At 49.9% G+C, this 17,306-nt stretch overlaps 2 protein-coding genes across 14 annotated transcripts in view; both read right to left on the reverse strand.

The window, feature by feature from the left end:
- The window catches only part of Fgfr2 (fibroblast growth factor receptor 2), a 99,683-nt gene extending 90,200 nt beyond the window's left edge, over nt 1-9,483 (reverse strand). For all 13 annotated transcript variants that reach the window (XM_021647871.2, XM_060380992.1, XM_021647870.2 and 10 more), the window contains exon 1: nt 9,186-9,483. In XM_021647871.2, the coding sequence (XP_021503546.1) occupies nt 9,186-9,351 (166 nt within the window). In that variant the 5' untranslated portion in view covers nt 9,352-9,483. The remainder of the gene's footprint in view (nt 1-9,185) is intronic.
- Nucleotides 9,356-14,058, reverse strand: LOC132650843 (POLG alternative reading frame-like). The gene is made up of 2 exons (XM_060376156.1): nt 13,329-14,058; nt 9,356-9,491 (listed from the first exon to the last, which is right to left on the reverse strand). The coding sequence occupies exons 1-2, from the start codon at nt 14,056-14,058 to the stop codon at nt 9,442-9,444; spliced, it is 780 nt and encodes a 259-aa protein (XP_060232139.1). The 3' UTR covers nt 9,356-9,441.
- Between the last annotated feature and the right edge of the window lie 3,248 nt (nt 14,059-17,306).

Consider the following 17,306-nt stretch of genomic DNA (forward strand, 5'->3'; position numbering starts at 1 on the left):
TCTCCTTCCCTACAGACCTCAGATTTGCCTGGAGGGAAAGGCTTTCAGAAAGCAAACAAATCTGAAGAGTGGCTACCTTCAGACTTCACCACTGAGTCTAGGAAGATCCGGGCGAGGCGCCCAAACATTGCGGCATTCCCAGGACAAGGTGTGTCACTGTGCCAGGCAAGGAAGAAGCCGTCACCACTCTGCCCAGGACCAGCAGGGCTTTTCTGACCTCTCAGCCCCTACCATTTCCTTGCCTCCCAGGAGGATTGGGCAAGAAAGCAATCAGAGAGATGAAATGCCAGGAAAGAGACATCAAGGAACAGAGCAAAACAACCAGCTACGGCGTGGTGCAGCCTCCTCCTCGGATTGGCCACCCTTTCAAGGGTGAACACCTTTCCACAACAAACATGAGATGGGAACTGGGGTATAGTGGTGCCTGCCTGTAATCCCAGCACTCAGGAGGTAGAGACAAGAGAATCAGAAGTTCAAGACCCTAGCTCAACCAATCAACCAGTAAGTTAGGAAACTAACTCAATGGTACTTAAATACGCTGAGCCTGGGAAAGCGCACCTATCTCATCTTCTCTCTACCAGCTTGGGAAGTGGTCATTATACCCAAGGGTTATACAGTTCTGAGGGAAAGCTGCCATGGCTCCTTACTGTCAACAGTGCCTCGCCTCAGGCCTGTAACCTCTGAGTCCCAGTCACTGCACAAGTGATCTCTACAAAGATCTGTACCCTGTCCAGTCCCACTTACCTCCACAGCTAGCTGGGACCAGAGTTCAATTTTTTTTTTTTTTAAGCCACCAAAATGAACATTGCTTGCTTTAAAAACAGGCTTCGTTTCCTGGCTTCTTTTGCCCCCAGGGACACCCTTCTTGGCCAGAGCTGGAGGAGAAGTGGGTGTCTTGGCTTCCAACCTTTAGTTCTTGGAATTTTTTTTCTTTTTTTTTTCCCCTGGGGGAGAGGGGAGAAGACAGAAGGTGGATAGAAGATAGGGGATTCCCTAATCTCTGGAGAGTAGTGACACAGCACGGGAGAAAGGGCCCCACACCTGTCATTTCCATAACCACAGGCTGAGGGAGTTCCAGATCATCTTGTGCAGCTGGCCTTTGACTTCCCACCAGTGGCAAGGCAGAAATGCTGGGGGGGAAAGTTTGAAACGGCTGTGGAAACAGCAACGCAATCAAGGTAGGGATTGGCAGGACCTGGGGCAGACCACGGAAGTACAGGGAGCAAGAAAGGTCTAGCATGGCTTAGGAGCAAATGGCAAGAGCAAGATGGGCCTTCCTGACCTGAACTCCTGCTCAGTGACTCAGCGGAAGTCATCATCCAGGGCTCTGTGTGGTCTCCCACTGGCAGCAGAGGGTGCAGACTTCTTACCAATTCCCTACATATCACCAGAAGCCATTGCAGGAGAACCACAGAGTGGAACTGTCAAAAACCTTTTATTGCCTGAAACTCTTTTTCGAATGACTTAAGGAAGGGGTATGGGTAAGTGAGGAAGAAACAGAATCAACCAGCCTGTCCTCTGAAGTTTCACGTTCAAAGTAGGGGTGAGGAAAAAAACAAGAGGGGTGCCCAACCTTCCACCAAACATCCTCTTGCTGAAGAAGGAGGAAGCAGCTGTGAAAGCCATCTTCTACCAATAAATTCACCTAAGGCTGGGTGTGTGCTCACTGCAAAGCTGTCCAGAAATCACAGCATCTCTAAAACTTGCAAAGATTGTATTCCTGGGGTCTGCCCGCTTATTGGAAAGGGGCAATTTGTCAATGTAGCCAGCACACATGAGACACCACAGGCACTTAATAAATGCCTGGCTGCTCCCATCATCACCACCTTCACCTTCACTATCACAAGCAATGGAGTGAAGAGCATGACCTCATCTGTCCTCATGGGTAACCATCTTTATCCCAAGAACTGAGTTGAAGGACATGCTCTCACCCTGAACCCAGGCTGTCACAAACCCCTCCTAGAGGAACCATGAAAATTAATACTCAATTCTGTCACCACTTTGGATTCCATCACAATTTCTTGAGCTCCCTTCCATGTGGATGACTGGATGCCCAGCACCTAGCTACCCTGGCAGGCTAATGGAGGAAGGCATTACAGAAGGTGGCAAAGGCAACCATCATCCACTAGGAGGGGTAGGTTTCTCACTGGCATAGACAGAGTAGAGCACCCTACAGTACACCCAACACACCCAACCCCTCCACCACCCTTCGGTTGCCTACACTAATCCTTTGGAAAGCGCAAACAGAAGACTCTCCTCACAAAATATACCATGTCCATGACATATTCTCACTATGCGCCATGTAGCTACAATTGACTTTCTTAAAAAAGAAAGAAATGTCAACCTTGAACACTCAGACTACAAGCAATAGAAGTCACATGTCTAAACCCCAGGAGGCTTGCAAAAGCCCAAGAGGGCAAAAAGAGTTGGATAAAGGAAGGCCTAACGTTCTTTCCTATTTCATTGTCTGTAAATTTGCCATTTATCATTACAGATTACAAGGCAGGCATCATACCAGTCTTTGAAATATGTGTTTTATTTACTTTGACAAGGGTGTGGGATAGGAAGAAATCAGCATTTACAGAGCACCTGCGCTGAGCCAGGACCTACAGTCCAGTTTGTATTCAATCTGCACAATTTAGATATTATCTTGGTGTTTCAGAGGGGTTATCTCACTTGGCTGAGGTCAAGTAGATAGTAGAGACATTCAAACTCAGCTCCCAAGGGCAATTTCCTCAGAGAATGTACCTCCAGAGAGCACATCACACACTATTCAAAACAACTTTCCTAGTTTCTATTTAAAATTTTAAGAGTCAAATGTTGGATCAGGACTCCTTAGTCTTTCAAGACCTGAGTGGTTTTAAATCCGAAACATTTATCCATATAGGCTATATATTCAGCAGTCTACCTGCTACAACCAGCTAAGCAACAGCCTTAGTGGAAATTCAAATGGTTGGGGTGGAACAGGAAAGAGGCGCCTTGAAGCAAGCCACATGACTCTAGGGCTAGCCAACTGTCAGCTCCCAATTTGAACTTGAAGGGTGTCCAAAGAGAATAAACTTTACAAAGATCTCCAGTCACAAAGATCTCTCATTTCGAAGGGTAACAAACACACCAAGCTGGCCATTTTCAGCGTCTGGGTACCTTTAAAACACTTGGTCACATATGGAAAAAAAGAAGAGAAAAGAAAAATGGTATTTGTAAACCGTCAGGTATAACAACACTCTACTGTGTAATAAAAGACAAGTTCCGGGGTTAGGAAACAATCATGGGATTTATATGAGTTTATTTAGTTAGCACTCAGGATTGAGATATCTCAGGAAAGGTGCTACATAAATAACACAAATAAACATGCCAGCCTGGTTCTCACTCCTGGATCTATCAGCATTCTCCTTAGGAGCTATTTTTAACATCCTCATAAAATATGCTCACCATAATCTAAAATTCTCTGTCCAGAAATGCCTTGGGATTCATGATTCTTTAGTTGAGCAAAAAGTTAAAGGCAAGGGGATATGAGGGTTTAGCCCCCTGAGTTGGCCCAGTCAAAAGCAATCAGTGGATTTTCTTTTATTATAATGAAATAAATAAATAAATATCCACAAAAGGCATCATTACCTATGGTGGCCTCAGGCAAAAAAAAAAAAAAAAAAAAAAAAAAAAAAGCAGTGCATTCCACATTGAATCATAGGGCTGGAGAGATGGCTCAGTGGTGAAGACCACTGGGTTCTATTTCAGGACCCACATGGCAGCTCAAAACCACGTTAACTCTAGTTCCAGGGGACTGGAAGCCCTCTTCTGGCCTCTTCAGGCACCAGACACATGCATGATGTCATATACATATATGCAGGCAAACTGCTTGTACACATAAAAATAAATAAAGCAACCATAAAAAAAAATCATAGTCCAAGCTTTCCAAAATTACTGAAAATCAAGACATGTGCTCTTCAAGGATGATAGACAGGTGTGGAAACGCAGGCCAGAGGATTGAAAGTTCTAGGCCAACCTGGGCTACAAGGGCAAATCCCAAACCAGTCTGGGTTATATAGTGAGACCCTATCTCAAAAAACAAACCGCCGGCACAAAAGAACGGTCATGGCTTGTCCTGATGGTTACATATACTTTTGCAAAATGACAACTTCAAGCTTTTACTGTGTGTGCAAATTGAGTTTTTGTTTGTTTGTTTGTTTGTTTCTCTGTGTAGTCCTGGCTGTCCTGGAATGCACTCTGTAGACCAGGCTGGCCTTGAACTCTGCTTTCCGAGTGCTGGGATTACAGGTGTGTACCACCACCACCGAATATTAAGAAGAGACTACTACAAAACACATGGGTCTACGATCTTGGATTTTTCTATCATTCTCCGAAAAGCAACAACGATGGTAAGGGCAAGGGAAACGCATGTGTAAAAAAGGGCACGTGAAGGCAGCAGTAGGTCAGAGGCAGCGGATCCCCCTGGAGCTGGAGATAAAGACAATTATGAGCAGTTCCCTGTGGGTGTTAGGGACCCAACACCGGTCCTCTGCAAAAGCAGGAAGTGCTGTTAATCACAGAGTCATTGCTCCAGCCCCTACAGAGACATTTCTGTACAGGAAACCCATAATTATCTGTAAAATAGCCTGCAGCACCCCCTCCCCCAAAATAATTCCTGAGCTGCCGAACAAGACAAGACACCCAGCTGGATCAATCCCAGGGACTCAATCAGAAATGGAAAAGCAAGACAGACCCTGACAAAAGGAGCTTGGTTGTCTTTTAATGACCACCCTAACTGTAAGTAGCTGAAGAGTCTGAAGTACGAGGGCTGCTTCACCCACAGGGCTACTGCGCGCACAGCATGGCGACACCCACAGGGCTACTGCATGCACAGCATGGCGACACCCACAGGGCTACTGCACGCACTCCACAGAGAATGTGAGCATTAAACATCCCCTTCCTGTTTAAACACTACCCCGTTATTTCAGAACCATGTAATTATTCATTAAATCTGATATTGGAAACGTCTCATATTGGTTATTTGAGTTCGCACCTTCAACAGAAAAAAAAAAAAACTTTGAAATAAAAGAGATGGCTCAGTGGTTATGAGAACAAACTGCTCTCGCAGAGGACCCACATTCAGTTCCAGATCCAGCTCCTGGGTATCCAAAACCTCTGGCACCCGTGGGCACCTGCACTCATGCACACGCACCCACACGGATGTGCACATACACACCTAACCTAAAATAATTAAAAATAACAACGAAAGGTCTTTGAGTGCTGGCTGGGAAGGGGAGGCAATTTTTTTAAAGTGTCTTTTTTAAAGTCTTTTAACTAAAAATAAATAGGCAACACAGAAAGACAGACAGACAGTCTCTCTCTCTCTCTCTCTCTCTCTCTCTCTCTCTCTCTCTCTCTCTCTCTCTCTCTCTCTCTCTCTCCCCAGATCCCAGATCAGCAGAAGCCAGCAAGAGAGTTCCATAAATGCCAATTTTCTGGGCAGGCCAGATTTTTGCTCTTGAAGGAATATTAAACACAGTTCCTTGTCCATGAATTGTGAAATACAGTACACACTAATGAAGAATGTGTACTCCTTTGTGTGTTTAACAGCATGTGCCTACTTTTGGTTTAATTGACCAAGAATAAGCCCTTGTTCTTCAGCTAACTATCAAGTTACAGTCAACTGCTAAATATTCACACTCATACTGAGGAACACAAACGCAGCTAATAGGAAACACAAGACTGATTTTAAATCATCCACTTGTGCCACGCAGATCTTTCCTTTTCTCCTTTTAACTGGCAATTCAGTGGTGAGGGCTGAGACCACACCGTGTAGGATACTCCGGCGAGGGACTTGAACTACCCTGAAAATCTCTGACGTCAGCAGGTCTCCAGGTCTCCATGCAGGCTGCATCTCCACTGGTGAACTTTATAAGGGCTCGCCTCGATACAGAGCAGCATCACCCCAGAAGACCGCCCAAAAAACTTTTTTGTGTTGGCGGGGGAGTGTTAAGGCATGAAAATTACTCTCCCCACCCCCACCCCCCTCCCAGGCTGTCCCTTTGCAGAGGGTGGGAAAGTAATTAAGGGTTTGGGGTTGGAAAGGCCCTTTTATTTTAGCTCCTACTGGGCTGGGGTAAACAGATTCCCTTAATGTCAACAAGGGCTTAATTAACCAGAGCAGGTGACAATGTCAGGGGGAATCTGAAAGTAAGAGCTCAGAGCGGCAGTAATCAAGCTTGACGACACTGGGAACGTTCAGAATATGAATCAACAGAACTGTACTTAGACTCAGGACCGCCCCTCCCCAAATCCACAGCTGTTGACACTGTGGTCCTTTGTCGCACGGAACGACCGGTTGGATACACTCATTCCTGTTCTGAAACACTGAGTAAAATCATGTAGAGATTATTTTCTTCTTAGGTCAACTGACTTGACCCAACCTTGCTCCCGCCACTTGAGAAAATGTCCAGAGACACACAGGCAGCATAGGATGGGGGATAATATGATTACATTACGTGATTGGATATCCTACACAGAACTACATGACTGAACATAACATTTCCCTAAAGGGCCAAAAGGGCTCTTCAGTACGGAGGCACCGGCTCTTTCTAGGAACGTCTTGATTATCTACTTATCCTGCCCAATAGACATTATCTGAACTGCGCTTCTAAATTAGCAAACCAATGTCTTCCATAGTAAAGCATCAGATGATGGAAGGTGAATTTAGTGTTGGCTAAAGTTCAGGTTGCGCTCAATATGGCGGCTGGAAGGCGCGCATGCGCACACATTCCAGAAGGGTAAGGAGACACCACAGCCTCGTTAAGGAGCCTCCTGGCTAGCTTGGTTTCCTTCTGGTTACCTAGAAACCAACAGCAGTGTTGGTCTAACAGACAAGGAGAGTGAGCATGGAACCTGCAGAGAGGGAGCACAGCTGTCTCCTCCACATAAAAAGCAACTTTCACCTCAAGTGTATCTTGTTGCTTGCTTGTTTTGAGAAATGGCACCACCTTGCCTCAGCTTGCTGAGGATAGGGATGGTCATGGCCACCATCGATGCCAGGAGCTGCTGTATTTCTGTTATTTCTATGCAAGTCACTGGTGAAAAACCAAAAAGCTTCTTCAGGTGGTATTCAGAAGGCATATGGGAACCTTCCTGTACAATTATTGATAAAGAGCTTCCCCCATATTCATCATATTGAACTCTCAGTAGTTGAAGGGGAAACTGAGGCCCTGAGATTTCTCTGCTTTTTCCAGGCCTGTTCTGGTGAAGCTCCACATCTTAAGACATTTCTTTTTTTTTCTTTCTTTCTTTTTTTCTTTTCTTTTTCATAGCAGCTCCCTGCTCTGGATGCGATTTGAACCTCATGCAAACTCTGAACCAAGCAAAGCGTACCCAGGGGCATTGGCAAAGTATGACCCACAATTTCTGGGACTTCGTGGCTTTCCTCTCTAGCCTTACATGCACCTACACATCCCCAGGGGGTGGGATCTGCTTTCAACAATGCTCACATTGTTGGATATCGGTGCTTACACAAAGAGCCATTTGGGGGACTCCATCCCACTGTCCTTCCTTCCTACCCCCCCCCCGACCTGTCTTCTCCCTGCACGTACAAACATCTTATAACCTTCCTTAGGTAATTAGATGCAGCCCAGGAAACCCTCCAGGACCATTTTATACTCTGCACTGAAATCAACTCACAGCAATACTGCCCCGAGAGTCCAAATGAAAAATGACAATTCTTTCCTAACCGGGACTGTTACTGAAGCCCACACTGTAGGAAATCCCAGCTCAGCTTCCTTAGTTTGTGCTGAGCCACATACTCCAGGGAAAACCAGCAATTAGGGGAACATCCATTTTAATTATTAGCAAAATTAAAGAAGTACAGACCAGACTTTCAGAAACCCAATCCTTTCCCCTCACATTAAGCCCTTTGAAAAACACGTCACTGTTGCAAATTACTCTCTCCCTGATGTCAAAGGAGAAGTCACAAAGAGGTGCTTCCAAAAGTGGCTGTGAGCTGTCTGTGGAACAAGCCTCATACACAAATTCCTACCATATTTCCTTTCCAAAGACACCTGGTAATTTATAACATTTCCAGGCATCTACGTGGCCCAGCGCCCCCCAGCCTCATGCACACATGGCCAGTGTCAGTGCCTGGGCAGATCTTTCTGGGCACCCATCTCTCAAGCCCTCCTCCCAGATGGGCACCTAGCCCTCCTTGGGGGTTCAGCTCCCCTGCCCCATTCCCCTCTGGATGAACACACTGTCTTCGGGACCCTGATTCAGGGTGCATAACCACAGCAATCCAGCTGACCTGCCAGCACTCGGGACCATGACGGACTCCAAAGCCCAGCCGGCACCAGGTGGGCCCTCAGCAAACACGTTCATTAAGTGGCGATGAGTGCTGGGATCTGCAGTGTCATGCTCGGATTACCACTCAAAAAATAACTCGCCTACCAATATTCCCTCCTGATGACAGATTTCCATGCTGCACCGAGCAGAGAGGCTTGGCTATCAACCACGTCTCGAAAGGGCCCGGGAGAAGGATCAGATCTTTGCCCGGCTCAGAATTTCGGCCATGTCCTCCTCACGCTAGCTTTTCACATTTGCAGTCAAGTGTCCAAAGCCAAACACTAGTGAAATCTGGCATTTCCTCCGATGGGAGAGACTCCTGGGTATATTCATTCGAATCTTCCCAACATAAAACCTAGCATCTGCAATGCTAGGCTTAGCACGAAGAGCTTACAGCAGTTTAAGAACCGTCCAGCATGGCAGGGCTCTTGGTACTCAACTTCAGAGCCTTCTTTTAACAACGCAAAGAAGACATCAGCTTTCAGGGGCTGCCTACTTCCTTCAGCCAAAAGAACAGCAACTCAGGGCTCTCCCTCCATCCAGAAAGCAACTCCAGAAGGCCACAGACAACAGTCATGTTGTCAAGGGACATCTCCTCCAGAGTGCTGCCAGGCACTGGCTGGGAAAGGAACTGCTGCTGCCTCCCTCACCCAGCACAGAGAACAGAGCAAACCAAACCACTCCACTCATGCCTAGAAGCCAAGACCCCCCCCCCCGCCTCCAGGCTCTGCTGTGTAAGATATGGAAAGAGGTCGCCCTCCTAAGACAACCGGCTGAAACAGGCCTTTCCTTCAATGACCACTTCTCCCAGACATCTTCCCCACAACAACCGGGCACCCTAAAAATGACATGCAACAACTTACCTTCTGGTTCTAAAGTGGTATCCTCAACTAAACTGAAGGAGGGCCGGGCCAGGGACAAGGTTGCCATGGTGACCAAGACCAGGCAGATGAAGCGCCCCCAGCTGACCATGGTCACGGTGCCAATCCCTGGTCCTCTTCCATATCTCCATGTGGACGGTAATCCCATCTGCACACTTCCTCTAGGACCATGGGCTACCTGCAATGCCTTCAGCCCACAGGGGGCTCAGAAGCCAGGGCACTGTGGCGGTGGCTGAGCTCAGGCCGCTGTTGCTGTCGCTGTCGCTGCTGCTGCTGCTGCTGCTGCCGCTGAAAGAGATTCAGCCGGTTAGTGCAGTCTTTCCCCTGTGCCAACTCGCTTAAACCCAGATGGGATGAAACAGTTTCTCAGCCTCTCAATACGTGCGCAAACACATTCTTTTTCATTATCGGAAAAGCCTTCCATCCTCACCCCGGCGTCCCAGGTGTGTTTCCAGGCTAGTCCACTAGCTGGAGTGGGCTAATCTTCTAAAAAGCTTACTTTTAAGAGACACATAGCTAAACCATTGCTGTGGGGCCCAGCCACCCAGCTACGCCGAGTGTCCTTCTATCCACTATCAAAGCTACCAGGTTGCCGGAGAACTCGACCTTCCTTCCTTTCAAGGGCAACTGCAAAATAACGAGCTTAGAACGCTGGGCTTGGCACAAGCAGCCTCATCAGCTTCTCTCATCCCAGCGGGCCTTTATGAGGCTGCCTGGAGGAAGGAAGGGTCTGCCCCAAGCTCGAGCTGGAGCTGAGCGGCCGGTCCCTTCAGTGTGGTTCTCGGGAAGAAAGGAGAGCAGCAGAATGAAAGAATCCCAGGAAGGCTACAAAGAATTCCCACCAGTTGACACTTGTCAGGATTCATTTTCAACTGCAGGCGTGGATTTGAATCTTTCGCCAAGCAGCCACTTAGAAAGAGCGAGCCTGATCCAGCCAGGGGGTTCAAAGCCTGAATTCCCTTCCACTGACTACAAGACAGTGTCGAGGCGTACTCACTAAACGCCTTCGACCTGTGTCAAGGGGGTTAAGATACAGAACAGATACAAACCTTGATGAATAATGCAAGAGTCTCTGAGTAATGGTGTGGCACGTGCAAAGTTGTCCTGGTGTGTGACTGGCCTGGGAACTTTCAAGACGCTAACCTACTGGCTAAACTTCCAAAGTCTCAGTCACAAGAGGCACTCGACCCACTGGATCCGGAGCAGAAAGAATTTCCCAAGGAAGCTGACCACAGTACAAATAACTTTAAGTTTGCTCAGTGCCCTCGGTGACTAAGCCTCGAGTCAGAATGCACGAGCTTTAGAGAGCCTGCTTAAAACAAAGGTCAGGAAGGTTGGACAAAACCTTGGGCACTGGATTCTGTGACGAGCCTGGGGATGGGTGAGAGGTTTAATAAAAATTAAAAAAAAAAAGAAAAAGGAAAAGGGGGGAGAGGGAGTCTAATGCTTTCAATTACGGACAGAGGATTTCGACATGGCCAGAAGCTCCCTGAAGTCCTCCCTAGCCTAAAATCTGTTCCTCTTACCCTTCACTTGAGAATTAGGGAGCGTAGGCAAAGAGCGAGCATCCCCAAGAGGGAAATGAGAAGCTGTTGTTTGCGTTTGTTTTTTAAAATGGTATAGCTAACAACAAAAGCCAGGGGTGTGTGTGTGTGTGTGTGTGTGTGTGTGTGTGTGTGTGCGCGCGCGCGCGCGCGCGCGCGCCCAGCACGTGTTTAAGCGCCCAGCGTTTTGAGATGGCTTGAAAGATTTTTCTCCCCAACCCTTCTTTCTTCTTAAAGCCAAGAGTCCCAAAAGGTAATTAATTCCCTGTCTATTTCTACATACCTGCTAGAGGAGAGAGGAGAGCACACACACATTCTCACCGATTTACTAAGAACTTTGAGGAGGCTGGGAAATAACCCGCCTCTCTAGCAACCTCACAAACAATTTCAGATCCGAGTAGTCCTGCAGCAGGCTGCTCAGGAACCACCTTCCTCACCAGTCCCTACCCAGGAGTGCCTCAGCTCCTGCTGGAGGAGGAAGAGGGCCAGTGCCCCGGGCTGACCCAACTTGAACGTTGGTTCTCCCCAGGCCCAGGCCCAAAGGAAACCCTCCTCAAAGGTCTGTAAGGAGAGGTTTGGAAGTGAGGGTAGCAGGTCTGCGCAGCTCCTCCCCGGTGCGGACGAAAGTGCCGCGCGACCTCCTAGGCAGGATAATTAGGTCCCAAGGCTCCGTGTTGGGAACACAGGCCCAGCATGCTGCTGGCGGCCACAATCCCAGCTTCCTGCCTTCAATACCGTAATCCTTCCTGGAGGCTGAGCCCGAGTGAAAGCCCCAGCCTGTTTATTTTCCCCCCTGAAAGGGAACTCTCTTCTCAGCCTACGAGGGAGGAGTCCTCACCCTCGCTCTGACGGATGGCTCCTCACCATCACTCGCCCCTTGGGGTCACCTCCGCCCAAGTCTGCCTCCGAAGGCAGGCGAAGTGACGGTCGGAAAGAGTGGGGCTGGTGAGCTTGCGCAGTGCTTTACAGTTTACACACTCTCTGCTGCCCTGCAAGAAGGCAGACAACTGAGGGCTAGCTCTTGGGGGGGGGGGGGGGGAGGAGGACGAGGCGGGGTTGTTGCTACCTTAAAGGGTCACTCAGTCCCAGCGTGCCTCAGCGGGCTGAGCAATTGGCACCTCGTTGGCCAAGTGGATTTCTCATGGCAGAACCTCCCATTACCAGACTAATACTAAACGTAGACCCCTATCCTGGCTTTCAAGGCCCCCTTAACTGCCCGAGTGACTGAACGGGGAAGGGAGCTGTCACCGGCCCCCGGGGATGTGTGTGTGTGAAGGGGGCTGTTCCTAAAGACGAAATCCCAAAAATTCAAGCTGCCGGTTCGTAAGACCCGAATCCCAGCCCTAATGTTTCAGCGGGTACCTCGAGCAGCTTGGGGTGCACATCACCACCAACACCCTACTTCACTGTAGCGTTTCTTTCATTTGTCAGCCTGGAGTATCCTGTTTTGTCCCTCTTCTTGGGGCGCTAAAGAGCTCCGAGAAATCTGCATTTTAATTGACATTCCAACGAGAGGGAAAGGGGCGCCTGATTGCTTTTCTATTCAAACTAAACAGGCTTTTCAGATGAAAATGAGTCGAGGCTGGTGGAAGATTTACAGGGATTTGGGACGCGGGGGACAATGGAGTTTTAAATGTTGATAGCGTTTCACACCAAACACATAATGGGTGCCCTGGGTTTGAAGGCAAGTCTGCCTTTAAGGGTAGGTTTTATTGAACCGGGGTGGGGGGGACGGGGGGGGTGAGGAAGGAAGGTCTTGGGAAGTTTGCAGGGGCACGGAGAAGGCTCCGCGCCTGGGACCAGTCTCCCGCGCTTGCCCCCTGGTCGCGAGGATGGAAGCCAGCGCCACGCAGGGCCCTCGGCCGATTCCCCCGCGCTGCAAGAATGAGCGCGCAAGTTAGAACTCGCCTGCGCTTTCGACATCTCGGCGCGGCTGCGCTAGGAGCAGCGAGGAGAACTAGGAAAAGTCGGTCCAGCTCGCCCCCTAGCCCCAGGCGCGCTGCGATCCCTTCTGCGCCAACCGCCGCGGCAGGCGAGGGACCGCCAGCGCCGGAATCCGGGCCCCGAGCCACTGCCTCCCCAAAGGTGTCACCCGGGCATCTCCATCCCTTTAGGGATGTTGCCAGACACACTAAAGCAGTTTCTCCCCGGAAAGAACCTCTCCCACGGGCCTGTGTGGCACCAGGCTGAAGCTTCCAGAATCCAAGGACCAGGGCACCCCGAAGATGCCCTTACCGAGCCCCCGCCTGTGGGCTGTGCCACTGGCAGGCAGCCCCATGGCGCGCCGGCTCTGAGCTCAAAGGAACGCGCCCAGTCGGCCGGACTGTGCCCGCCGGAGTCTGACAGGGAAGGGACGCGGGCGGCAGAGGCAGATGTCAGCATCTGGATGGAGGTGCTGAAAGAACTCCCCCAAAGCTATCCACCCCCTCACCACCAACACAACCAGAGACTGACAGGGCGCGCCCCCAAATCGTCCACCCCCCGCGCGCCCTCCTCCCGGGGATCCTGTGCCCCGCATCCTCCCACGGCGCCCACTCTCCCGGCTGGCGAGGCTCCCAGAGGCGTTCGGCAAGACGATTACCTTGAATGGCAGCGCTCCTCTGTGCCCGCTCGGTGCTGCGCCGGAGTCCGGAGTAGGTCGCGATGGAGCAGGCGATGAGCTCGGAGGAAAACTCAAAAAGAGAGAGAGAGAGAGAGAACGATTCCCCTGGGTCGCGGCCGGCGCCAAGGTTCCGAGGCTTCACGCGCACCCCGGATGGCAGCACAGCCCGAACATGACGCCGGGGCTGCCCTCGGACCCGGGCGGCCGCCGAAGAAAGGACCGGGGCTCGGCGTTGCCTCCTGCAAACTTTGCTGGCGAGCCGCGAACGCTCGCAGCGCGCAGGGACGCCGAGGCCCGGGGGCTCACGCCCGGCCCCCGCCAGCCCGGGGAGCAGCCGCCGCGCGGGGCCAGGGACGCGCAGGCAGCCCCCGCGCCGGAGCTCCGGCGGCCTCGCGCTCGATCGCCCGTGCGCCCGCTCCGCGCCCGCCGCCGCCGCCGCCGCCGCTCGCCTCTCCCGGCGCTCTCCCCGCGCCGCCCGCGCCGCCGCCGCAGCCTGCTCGGGCGGGTCACGCCCCCCGCTGAAACCCGAGCCGTTTCCTGGACGGCGGCGCCCGCTCCGCCAATCAGCGCCTCGCGCTGGGGCAGTCCCGAGCCTCGCCGGGCTCCTGACGCCCAGCAGCCGCCAGGAGACTCCCGCCGGGGAGGCGAGGGGCCCCGCCGCGTTGCCCGCAGGGGTGCGAAGATGACCTCTCCGAATCCCGCTAATCATCGGCCCTGTGTGCCGCTGCCCCCCTTCCCTAACCCGCTTCGGTGTAGGATGGATGCGCTCCCTTGTTTTCCGTCAAGTTAGGGAACAGATGACGGAGTGCTGTGCAGTTTCAGACACCTTAGACTGCTTCTGCAGGGTCCTGCAGCCGAACATTGTGTGCCCCTGAAGCTTTGAGGGCAGAAGCAACTAATGTTCGTGGGGGCGACTAATGTCGCGTTATCTTGTTCTTCTGAACAAAAGGAGGGAGGGCGCGCGTGTGTTCGGGAAGCCCTAACGAGTGAGTGGACGTGCTTAATCAGTACATCTGCCTGCAGAGTGACATATCCAGACTGTGAGAAGAAAACTGAGGATCGGAGCAGTTACCACAACTGGCTGCTGGTTGAGCCCTTTTAATGTGGTTGTCTTTGCAAAAAAAAAAAAAAAGCCAACACGAACAACAGAAAATAACTTTTTAAAATAGCATCACTATAGATTAGCATAAAGAAATTCAGCGGGGGTTGGGGTGGGGACTGGAGAAATGAGTTCAGAGTGTTTCCCCCGCTCTTCCAGAGGGGCCAGAGGCCAAGTCTTAACATAATGTCTGGCACTCACAACGGCTTGTAACCCCAAGGCGTCCAAAGCCTCTGGCCTCCTTAGGCAGCTGCATTCATGAGTTTATACCCACACGAAGATACAGACACATAATTTAAAAATAAATCTTTAAACGGAAAGAAAGAGAGATAGATGACTCCTTGGTTAAGCGCTCTGCTGGAGACGGGTTCAATTCCCAGCATCCACAGGCTGCCTCACAACCCTCTCCAACTCGCGTTCCAGGGGGCCCGGAGCCCTCTTTCGGCCTCCGGGAGTACTGCATGCAAGCTATGCAGACAGGTTTGCAGGCAAACATTCACACCCATCAAATAAAAGGAAAACAAGACAGAAAGGGAAACGCTGCGGAAGAGTCTAGAAGAGAAATTGGAGGAGGAGTGCAGTGCTGCGTCGCTTGCCTAGCATGTATGAGGCCCTGTGTTTGATCTCCAGCCCAAAAGGAAAAAGAGAAAAGAAAGGAGCTTACACACTCACCCCTATCAAAGAAGAGTCATTTGATCCTGAGCAAATTGGATTCCTCTCTCTGAATCCTCTATTCCTCAGCTGCGAAGCGGGCTTCTTTAACTTAATGTCAGGCCAGGTTATAAATGATTGGCATCTCCCATTTGTCTCTTCCACTACACTATCTTGGGATCGTTCATCTTTCACTGTGTGTTCTCTCACTCATTCAACCCTTGAGCAACTGTGATTAAATCCAAGACCACATAAATTGCAATCCCAGCACTCAGAAGTGTGAGACAGGAGGATTGCCTTGAGTTCAGGGCCAGCTTGGTCTACAGAGTAAGTCTGAAGCCAGGTCTGGCTTACTTAACTACATTTTGTCTAAATAAATTAATAACTTAAAATCTTACTTATTGAGCCAAACATAGTGTCATGCTGTATTCCCAAACTCACCAGATGAAGAGAAGTTCAGGAGTTTGAAACCAGTCTCCAGTACATGTTGAGTAGCCTGAGCTACTTGAGACCCTGACTCAAAAAGTCGCTAAGTTCAGAAAAGCCTTAGACTCCCCCTGGTGCCTGAAGACAAACAGAGCCAAACAGTAAAGCCGCCCCCGCCCGGGAAACAGGTTTGGGAAGGGAGTGGCACCAGAGTCCCTAATACTTAGACTTGACACCATTTACATACAGGAATTCCTCAGGCCCCACATGATTGCAAGAGCACTTTTATTCACAGCATAGCCTGGGAAACTTTCCTACAAATCACTTAAAAGCTAGCAGTAGCAAATCATTCTCAAAGCCTCAGGCAAAAAGCTATGAAATTATAATTTGGAAATTCAACAAAAAAAAAAAAAAAAAAAAAAAAAAAAAAACCCAGCCTGATTCCTAAACAAAATGATCTGTTCATATGTTTAGTGGAAAGGGGTGTTTGGGGGATGAGTTCTCTGGCCTGGATCAGAACACCTCCGCCAGGTGACACTAAGCCACTCGCCTGGGGTGCCTGCATGTGCTCATTCCGAGACCTGGGTCCTGCTCCAGGCTGGCACTACTATCTTTATGTCCTCCACTGATGGGAAACTCCGTGTCTCAGGACAGAGCCCTTTCCCATACTGCAGTGGGTCCACTAGCCATTGAAAACGAGGTTAACACATTCTCACATAAATTAATGGCCCAGGAAGCCGCTGTCCCTGTCCCCCCATTCATCCATAGCTTTATGGATGCTGAATGGGAGGGAAGCCTTCCGCTGAAAACAAAAACACCTTCTTTAACGTCAGAGGCAGTGTGCAGAATTTCTTCTTTACGGAGATGAAAAGGTGGCCATCCATCCAAAGGCTCTGATTACCAAAGAGCACTCTTTTTATTTATTTTTTTAAGTGAGCACAGCCCACAAATTCACCACAGAAAATTCTTAAGTTTAAAAAAAAATTTTTTTAAAGTATGCTTGGAATTTTTAGAAAAAAAAAAATCAGTTTTGCATCATATTTAGACTTCAAGTGACCTCAATGGTCCAGGAAAGCTTTCGCCCCAGCCAGGCTTCTGAATGAGAAAATAATCTCTTTGCAGGTTTTTTTTCTCCCTCTCCCTTCTTCAAGTGGCTGGAACCCCTTTTGTCAATGGCCTCCCGTGAATGCTGTTACTAATAAGCCTATTAATGAGTTTCCACGGCCGAGTCTGAATAGGTAAATAGGGCCCAATCTGTTGAGGTTTTGGGGGTGAGGGCAGAAAAGCCAGCAAGAACTGAAGGTGACAGTTTGAACTGAAGGCGGCTAGGCGGCAGGTTTCAGCTGAAAGAAACCCCAGACAAGGCCACATTCTCCACCCCCAACCCCCTACGGGGGCCTCCTTTCTTCCCAATTTTCCCCTTTTATAAAATGTCTTGAGTAGTCACCCTTTTCTTTTTCCCCAGAAGGCCTCACGACACACCCCTCCCCCACTGCTCCAGTAATGACGCATCAGTGAGTGAAAGAAAAATGAGGACACCAGAACTCCGCTATCCTATACATTTCAAGAGACAAGTTGTGTGATTAGCCCATTGCTGTGAGAAAAGGAATGTGGGGGACACTCGGCCTCTCTCTGTTGAGATTCAGATGTTTGCTTTTGATAATTTGTCTTTTAATGGGTTGTGTGAAACTTCATCCTATGGAAAAGTTGGGTGAACAAAGGCTCTGTGACACTGAGGGGTTCTTCAGCCCTGCCAGTGTGGGCACGCCTACATGCAAAAT

This window comes from Meriones unguiculatus, chromosome 1 (genome assembly GCF_030254825.1).
Source record: "Meriones unguiculatus strain TT.TT164.6M chromosome 1, Bangor_MerUng_6.1, whole genome shotgun sequence".
Lineage (NCBI taxonomy): Eukaryota > Metazoa > Chordata > Mammalia > Rodentia > Muridae > Meriones > Meriones unguiculatus.